Consider the following 10000-nt stretch of genomic DNA (forward strand, 5'->3'; position numbering starts at 1 on the left):
ATATTCTCTGAAGAGCCAAACCTGAACAGTTGGGTCTATGTAAGCTAGGTCCCCTTTCCAAAAGGACATCTGGAGGTGCAGTCACTGCGAGTGAACTGACGCTGCAGTTTCAGCTGGTAGAAGCCTTTCAGGCTTAACAAACGCCGTAGTATTTGACAAAGAAATTTTTTCCAAGAAAAATTTGATGTCGCAGCTTAGTGATATTTTCGTTTGGTCGTGCTTTATACAAGCCGAGGAGAAGATATTCCCCCGCTTTCACAATTTCATCTCAAGACGATGATTCATTCAGAAACACTTCGCATTTTTTTCTGAATACTTCGCTCTTCTTCAAAAGAAGTAGCTCAGCCTGCTTTCCAAGTTCAAAAACTTGTGCGGTCGTGTTATAACGCAAGAGTGCATACCCTACCAGAAGCATCCTAGATGCTTTCCCCATTTTTTTTTTAACTTCGTTGAGACACCAGAACCGCGTTATTTATTCTTTTGTGTTCGTTGACGCTTCGACGTAAAGGGGTTTTGAATTAGGCGGGAGGTGATCCAAGAGTAGAATCAGATGGTCAGTGTCGTTGCCAAGAACTAATGTTTCAGAGTTTTCTGCTTTCGTTACGGCAGTCTTCACGATTAGATAGTCAGCATCGTCCTTCGCATGGACGACTTCAAATCCTTTGGCTCTGAGTTCCCCGATGTAGCTTTTAATTCGCTGTTTCTTCTGAAAGTTGCTCAAAAACTCTTCCTTCTTTTTCTGGAGCTTCATCCCTAAACTGAAATCGATCACTTGATGCTGGCTTCCCTTACACCTTCGGTTGTGGATAGCATCTTTCGTGGTTGGACCAGTGTTGTATCCATCGAAGACAACAGTAGGGGAGGTACAGCGTCGAGTAACGAAACTAACATAGCTGTCATAGATTGAATCATAAGTATCACCAATCTTCCAAGGTACTTGCTGAAGCAGCCCACCTCCGTGAACTATAGTGACACGATTTGACATTGGCAGGTGGTGAATCGAGTCCGTTTTCGCTTCTTACCATATTGCTTTCGCTAGTGGAGGTTTGTCTGGCTGACGCATTATGCCAGAATTCTCAAACAAAGCGGGCGGATAACTGCACAGTTCGTAACGTAGAGTTTCTGCCATGTCATTTTCAGATGTATGGGCAGCAGTCGAAAGACGTTGAAAAATCGGTGCAGGGTCGATATGCAAAATCTCGCTCTCTATCCTTATGTTCCCATCGGATGCCAGTGTAACGACTTTGTCTTTCTTCTTGAATGAAAAACTTTCGATGGATTGGCCATCCATGCGCTGGAGGATTAGCTCACCTACAGCTTTAGCATCCTCTGCATTGACGCCTTTTTGGGCAATCAGCCCGGAACCTATACTTCTAAGCTCTGTGGAACTAGTGAAAGGACAGTTCTCTAGAAGGAATTCAAGAAACGTCAGTAGATCCTTAGTATCCCTTTTTATTCATGCTGCGGTTGCAGTAACGTGCTTTTCACTAGAGCTGTACTCTAGGCCCGTCATTTTCTGCATTAGATCATTCACTGAAGCGAGCACTGGTATAGACATTGTCCATATGTCTCTCTGAAACTCAGTCATCCTTTTTCTTCTTGTCTGCCCTCTATCTTTTTTTAGACTCTTCATCAGCACTGTCTTGATAACGATGTCTGGAGCCAATCCAGCCATAAACGATCACTTCGTCGGGTACTAAACTTGTCGCTTGCAAACTGTCCGAAGAGCTGTGGATTCGATGTTTCAAGTTCTTGCATCATCTGAAGAAAAAGAGGAAATAACTTGGCATAAAGATTATGCCCCGCAGCTGTGATGTATGGGAGAATATCAGAAAGATAGGATAAGTTGAGATCCCAGTCTCCTGTCCTTCCTGCTTTCAAAAATTTCCGAAAGATCGAAACCATTTTAGAATACTGCATGAATAGTTTCGCAGTTCTGCTGGATTTCAGAGACGATTTTAAGGCTTCGAGGCGTAGCGAAACCGCCTGAAGGGCTTCTTGATTAGACGCTTCTTCCACAGAAATCTTTCCATCCACCAAATCGTCATACATCTCGAAAGACCGTCTCTGAAAACTAGATGTCGCTCTTGCTTAATCTTGACAAAACGCAACTATAACCATGAATTCAGGCACCCAGGGAAAATAATGAATTAAACTTGGCTTAGTACTGAAAGAAGAGTTGTCGATACGCAAAATTATGCTTGACTTAACAACAAAATCTCGTCGTACCTTGATTTATCCTGCTATCCTGCTATCACATGTGTAAGCATCCACGCAGACTGGGGACTATTGGATCCGCTAGATGTCATTCCGTCAGGATAGGTTTTGTCGTCGGCACTGGAACTCCGCGGTGACTAGTCTACCTTGCTTCTCTTACAGAATGTCGAAATAGAACAGGATTATGTTGACGAATCCACGCGCTTGTTGATAACGGCGAGGAATACTGAAAAAAGCACTTTCAGTATCTTTCCGACTTTCTTTCTCGAGTTTTTTTTTTGCCTTTTTCGAACCTATGGGGTAGCCGAACCTCTATAGATTTCCTGTATTAACATTTCTAAACATTTCCACATGCTTTCTGCCCCTCCCCGGTATCTTTCCCTTTTCCCCTCCCTCCCCCCCCCATTTCCCCGTTTTATGTTAATCAATTTTTTTATATCATTTTAGTTCTCAATTTCGTAATCACCAGATAGGAATACCCCAGAAAATATCTTTCAAACCGCTTTCTACCCCTCCCCTTTATTCTTCTCTTTTCTCCCCTCTTTCCCCTGTTCCCCCGTTTTCCGTAGTACTCTTTTTCTATACTGAATTTTCGATGTCAATTTCGTAATCAGCGTATGTGAAAACCTCAGAAAACTCACTTTAAACTATTTTCTGGGCATGTTCGGCATTTTTCCCATTTTCCCCGCATTTCCCTCGTTTGCCCTGTTTTTCGGGTACTCTCCCCACTCGGATTTATGGGGACTTTTAGTATGTTGTACAGAATTTTTTTCTGATCATTTTGGTACCATTTTCGTTTATATTGCAATTTTGTCCGGGTTCGACACTTTTTTGAGCTAAAAGTCCTGGACTATTTGCATTCCGAGATAAATTGCGCACAGGTGAAATACAAGGCCTTGACGCATGGATCACGAAATCTGTCCCACCCTATTTATGTGTTAAACGTAACCAACATGCAACGCTGGATAAATCCTCGCTTGGTGATATATCGAAGCTAAGTACGCCGATGAGATTAGGACGTAGCTACGGTGGAGCTGGGGGGGGGGGGTATGGGAACTGGACAGTAAAAACTGTTTTTTTTTTTTTGGTAATGTGAAATGAGGGTAAAAAAAAGTTATTTTTGTTTTTGTGAAATTTAGATGTTATTGATTAGTGATATTATGTAGGTCTGGAACAACCCTTCTGAATGGGCTGTGATCTAATAATGGTGTTATCCATGGTTCTTGGGAATCTTGATATAATGAATAGTTGTGTGATTATAAAAGGATTTTTTTTTTTTCGTTTTGGAGATTGTATTGTTTAGGAGTGCACTCGGGTTGCCATAATGTTTGCGTGGGGAAAATGATTATGACTATTAGGGAAAAAATTAACCTATTTGAGAGAAACTCTGTTGATTTTTATGCTAGGTTAGATTTTGTTCTTAGACAACTGTTTGATGATGAAAGGAATATGGAGAGGATTGAGTCATCAAAGTATATGTTTGCTAGTGAGTTGATATGTGGTCAAAGTATTCAATGTAAAAGTCAGTTGATTTTGTTTCATCTTAATTGTGGGGGGGGCTAAACAGCTCGCATTCATATTTGTCTGAGTTAGTTCGAAATGGTAGGGATGTTCAAATTTTAGGATTGACTGAGACGTGGTTGAATTCTTAAAATAAAGTAATGCTTGATATTAATGGTTATAATTTTTTCAGGAGAAATAGGAATCAGCGGAGGCACGGTGGATTGGGTGCTTATGTTAAGTCGGACCTGAATGTAAAGGTAAGGGAGGATTTGTCTGTTTATTGTGAAATGGTGTTTGAGAGCATGGTACTGGAACTAAAGCTGATGCGGTCTAGTATTTATTTAGTTATTTTATATAGGCCCCCATCTCCTTACCTTTCCCATTTTTTGGGATTGTTGGAGGACCAATTGGAAAAGTTGCCAGTTTCAATTTATCCACGTTCGATTATGTGATTTTAATGTTGATTTAAATAAGGATGATGTAGATTCTCGTCTTTTTTGTGATAGTATGTTGAGTCATAGTTTGTTCCCATCTCTTAATATTTGCACGAGGATAACTGTAACTAGTGCGACGCTTATTGATGATATTTTTGTGAATATGAAGCGGAATTTAAAGATCCATACCCCGCGTTTACTTGTAAATGATGTGTCCGATCACTATGCCGTCATGGCTTCATCCCAGCTGCAGGGAACTTCGACACAATCTCGTGGATCCCAAAACGTTAGAACGTATTTTGACCAGAATTCATTGCCTAAGTTTAAATCTGAATTAGAAAAAGCCGATTGGACCTCTCTAGATGAGCGTTATTCTTATGCTAAGAAAATGAACCAATGGTATAGGAGAACGGTTTCACTTATTGATAAAACTTGTGTGAAGGTAGCTCATGATAAAAACAAGAAAGATATTCCAAGGAAACCATGGACGTCAAAAGGTCTTTTGAATTCTCTAAATAAAAGAGATCAACTGTATATGATAAGTGTTTTGAGTAATTGTGGTATTGACCATGATACCAGGAGGAAATACAATATTACTCCGAATAAGTTATTACGTAAAGCAAAACATGGATATTTTAAAAACGAATTTCAAGAAAACCATGGAAACCCATCTAAGATGTGGGAGACTATTAGATCAGCTATTGGTGAAAAGAAAGTGCCCTGTGGGCATATATGGTTGTTATGGAAGGGATGCACGTATAAAATTCCTAGAGGGCTCATTTGATTGGAAATTGAAAGTTGTAATTCACTTTTTAAGAGTCAAAAGTGATTGGAGGGCAGCTAGCCTCCCCCCACACACCATTTATTTTTTTTCCCAGAGGCACTTTATATAGAAGGGGTCGTCATTTAAACTTCAAACGGGGCTCATTAGATTGGAAATCGAGAGATCTAGTGCCCATTTTAAGATTCAAAAGTGATACCAGGGCAACTAGCCCCCCCCCCAAGGCCTTTTCCCCCAAATACATATAATACAAAATTTGAGGTAGCCATTTCGTTAAAATAGTTCAAAGATCAGATAAGAAAAACTTCTGTGTCGACACAACCCCCCCCCCCCCCAGGGCCGGGGCAGGCGTTTAAGAATTGCTTTGGGGGCAAATATGGTTCTTATGGAAGGTATGCTAGTATAAATTTCAGAGAGGGTTCATTTGAATGGAAATTAAAAGTTGTAGTTCATTTTTTCAGAGTGAAAAAAGATCATAAGGCAACTAGCCCCTCCCGCCCTCCACGCCTTTGTTTGTATCGGATGGATAAACCCATCCGATTAAAGTTTCAGGTGACCATTTTGTTAAAAATAGTTCAACCATCAGATATTGAAACTCCAGGGTCGACACAACCCTCCAGGGTCCAGGGATAGGCGTTGTAAGTTATACTCTGGGGATATATATATGGTTCTTATAGAAGGGATACTCATATAAACTTCAGATAGGGTTCATTTGATTGAAAGTAGAAAGTTCTAGTTCACTTTTAAAGAGTCAACAGAGACCGAAGCTTAATCTAATTCCCCCACACCCTTTTTCCCCAAACCCACCCGATAAAAATTTTGAGATAGCAATTTTGTTAAAAATAGTTCAAACATCAGGTAATAAAAACTCCGAGGTTGACACAACCCCATTTTTCACGTTTAATATTGTTATTTTAATACAAGTTTTCATACCTTGATAAACTTTTGAGTTTTTATTTAAAGTTTGATTTTTAAATAGGGAATTTGTAAAAACGTGAAATTTGTTGCAGTAAAAAAAGAACAAAATTAATTAAAAAAAAACTTTCAGAAAAATGGGTTTTTAAATTAAAGGTAAAGGCCATTTTAAAATTAAGCTCATAATATACAAATACCTTTTAAAATTCAAACTCAAAACGACCAGAAATTAATATTAAATAATTTTTTTTTTTCAAGTTGTTCTATATGTTTAATATGTTTTATATGCTTTTTTTATTTTGTTGTGAAATGGGAACCCGAATGCACTGATGTAAGTGGATGTAAGTTTTCTTTGGAGTTGCAATACAAGCCCAGTTTACTGAGCTTCGTGCTTTTTTTTTTATTTTTTTTTGTGAATAAATTATATCTTCATTGAAAAAAAAAAACGCTGACAGTGAGCATTAGGTCGGCGGAACACGTACCTCAGTTTAAAAAGATATAGAAACATATTTTTGGGGAGCATGATTGTTGAATTTTATTACACACGGTAGGGTTGGTAGGGGAAGAATGGAAGAATAGTGGCTAGGGGAGAGAAAGGTCGGTGGGGACGCAGAGTGGGAAAGATGAGCATTGATGAGTGATGGAGACTGAATTAAATATTATTTTGGTTAGGTTTATCTAATTATTTAATTTAATAGGTAAGTAGTTATGTGGGCTTTCGCGGGACCGCAAACCCTCATAGGTTTTCTTCAGCGTGACAAAGTTATTTTTTTATAATTATTTTTGATTGTTAAAAATAAACATTTGAATCTGAAAACCGCACAAAAATGCCAATTCTTTAGCCTTTTAAAAAATTTTTACAAACAGCAATTGTGGCCTTAGAAAATTCAAGAACTGAGTACATTTCCCATGTACAGCTAGAATTTTCACAAAAAGAAAACAGGAATTACCTGCTCGAGTCAGGCTTCTCTTTTTGTTTCTCCTTTATGGCAGATTCTTCCAAGGGTTTTAAAGCCACATCAATAGCTGCAATGGTGGGAGGACCTAAAGGGGCAAAAAATAAGAATAAATAACCATTATTTAACTACTACTACTACTAACAACTCACCGCAGCACCAAGCCGCCTGAGGCCAACACAGCTACGCACGCTCCTCCTCCATTGCAATCTATTTAAAGCCTGCCTTTTTACACACTCCCACGAAGTTCCCATTTCCTTTAAATCTTTCTTTATGACGCCCTCCCACGCCAGACGAGGACGACCTGCTTTCCGTTTAGCCTTAGACGGTTGGTAATCTTCGGCAATCTGATTGAAAACATGAACACTATGATATTAATTAAAAAATCTTTTGCCACAAAATAAGTTTTTCAAAGAAAAGTAAAGAATTAAACAAAAAATGAGCAAAAATAAAATCAAACAATCTTTACTGAAAAAACATAAGCGTTTTTAATTTTATAACTTTAATAAATAAAATATTATTGACATTTTGATTACTAAATATCAGTATATGTATATTAAACTGACAATGCACATTCATTTGTATTTTTTTCAGCAAAGTGCAAATTATGTTCTGGCCTTGGAAAGGCATAGGGCGTTTTAAGCCCAAATTATGTTAATTTCTGCTCGTTTTGAGTTTGACTCGGTTATTTATTGTAATTTCTGTTCGTTTTGGGTTTCATTTATTTATCGATGCTGATTTGCGGTAGCTTCACGGTTGGTAGATTATTTGATTTTATTGTTTGCTCATTTTTGTTTAACGGAGTTCTTTACTTTTCTTTGAAAACCTTATTTTGTGGAAAAATTTTTTTTAATTAATTTTTGTTCGTTTTATATTGACATAGTCTTTTTAGGGGAAAAGAAAATAATACTTTAAATCTTTTCGTTTTTTAAGAATTTATAGTTTGGCCTGCTATTTGCATGCTCGAGAAAAATTTTCAGCAACTTTTAACAACATACACCCTTTGAAAAATCTGGACAAAAATAGTAGTGTTTAATTTAGTTTCATACCTCCTCTAGTTGACCTGAAATGGAAAACTTGATACCATTCATCAAAAAATCTGTTTACTTTCTTAGATAGCTTGGATACACTTACACTATTTTGATTTGGTTAAATTTTAAGAGCAAAAGTAGCCCCGAAAATTTAAACATAATAACCTCAGTCGTTCTAGGGATACTGCTGAGATACCTTATTGGGAATTAGCATTAACACAGTGCATTTTGATTTAATCTTAAAGCAACATTTAGTTTTTAAACATAAAGGCAAATGTGAGGGTGGGCATGGGAGGGGGATTAGTTTCCCTCCAATCACTTTCGACTATTAAAAAGGGCATCAGCCCTTTCTATTTTCAATTGAATAAGCTCTTTTCGAAGTTCCTACGACAACACCTTCGATACGAAGTGCCATGGTCTAAACAACAACAACAACAACAAAAAATACTACATTATACCCACATCGATCTTTACTTAAAAATGTCAAGCCGTCCAATCACTATCAACTATTAGAAAGGGCACTAGGCCTTTCGATTTCCAATCAAATGAGCCCTTTTTGAGTTTCTACGACAAAGCTTTCTATAAACACCTTATATGCCCCCAGGGCATAAATTACAACCCTTACCCTAAGGTCTGTGAGGGGGGTTGCCCTCCTCTAAGACCCAATTTTCAGAACTTTCAACTACGTTAAACAAAATGGCTATCTTAAAATTTTGATTAGATATGTTTGGAAAAATAGTGGGCGTGAGAGGGGCGCTAGTTGCTCTCCTATCACTTTTAACGCTTAGAAAAGGCGCTAGCCCTTTCTATTTCCAATAAAATGAGCCCTTATGAAGTTTCTACGACAATGCTTTCAATAAATACCTTATAGACCCCCCGGGCATAACTAACAACCCGTGCCCGGAGGGGTGGGGGGGGGGGGGGGTGTCATCCTCAAAAACCTATTTTCTAGAACTTTCTGCAACGTTTAACAAAATGGTTATCTGAAAATTTTGATTGGATATTCTAGGGGAGATGGTGGGCGTACGAGGGTGGTCAATTACACTCCAATCGTTTTCGACTATTAAAAAGTGCACTATCCCTCTCAATTTCCAATTGAATTAGCCCCTTTTGTAATTTTTACAACAACTTTCTATATAAACCTTATACGCCAACAGGGCATAACTTACAATCCATGCACTGACGGCTCTGAGGGGGTTGTCATCCTAAAACACCTACTTTCCAGAACTTTCGACTACGTTGAACAAAACGGATATTTCAAAAGGCTGACTTGATGTGTTTGAAGAAAAGGTGGGCGTGAAAGGGGGGTTAGTTGCCCTTCAATCACTTTCGACTATTAAAAGGGCACTAGCTCTTTCAATGTTCAATTGAATGAGTGCTTTTTGATGTTTTTACAACATCGGTTTCTATAAAAACCTTACATGCTCCCAGGGCATAACTTACAACCCTTGCCGTGAGGATTGTGGGGGGGGGGTTGCCATCCTTAAAGACCTAATTCACACAACTTTTAACAACGACGAATAGAATGCCTATCTAAAAATTCTGCTTAGATGTGTTTGGGGAGAAGATTAGCATGATAGGAGGGTTAGTTGCCCTCCAGTCACATTTGACTTTTAAAAAGAGCACTAGTCCTTTGAATTTCCAATCGAATGAGCCCTTTTTCAAGTTTTCAGCATCAAATATTTCAATAAAAACCTTAAATTCCCGCAGGGCATGACTTATAACCTTTACTCTGATGATTGTTGGGGCAGTATCCTGCTCAACTATATGATCTTTTGAGTTTCGGACTGCGTGGCGATAAATGGCTACCTCAAAATTTTGATTGGACATGTTTGGGGAAATCATGGGCGTGGAAAGGGTGCTAGTTGCTTTCCAATCACTTTCGACTATTAAAAAGGGCACTAGCCATTTCAATTTTCCATCGTATGAGCCCTTTTTAAAGTTTCTACGACAACGCGTTCTATAGAAACCTTATATGCCCAAAGGGCATAACATACAACCTTTGCATTCAGGGCTGTGAAGGAGTGTCCACCTCAGAAAAACAATTTCTCTTTGAAAATCAACAAAGCTGAAAAAAAAGGATATCCCACTCCGCTGATTGGGTTTCAGGGGGGGAAAAGAGGCCGTGAGAGGGGGGTTAGTTTCCCTTATATAACTTTCGAC

The 10000-nt window shown here is 38.5% G+C and overlaps 1 protein-coding gene across 1 annotated transcript in view; it reads right to left on the minus strand.

Moving 5' to 3' along the window:
• The window catches only part of LOC148949675 (uncharacterized), a 177707-nt gene that overhangs the window by 61034 nt on the left and 106673 nt on the right, over nucleotides 1-10000 (minus strand). Inside the window, exon 8 of the mRNA XM_089092753.1 lies at nucleotides 6801-6894. Coding sequence (XP_088948879.1) covers nucleotides 6801-6894 — 94 coding nt within the window. The remainder of the gene's footprint in view (nucleotides 1-6800; nucleotides 6895-10000) is intronic.

This window comes from Artemia sp. Qi Xiang Cuo, chromosome 8 (assembly GCF_049724085.1).
Source record: "Artemia sp. Qi Xiang Cuo chromosome 8, ASM4972408v1, whole genome shotgun sequence".
Taxonomy (NCBI): domain Eukaryota; kingdom Metazoa; phylum Arthropoda; class Branchiopoda; order Anostraca; family Artemiidae; genus Artemia; species Artemia sp. Qi Xiang Cuo.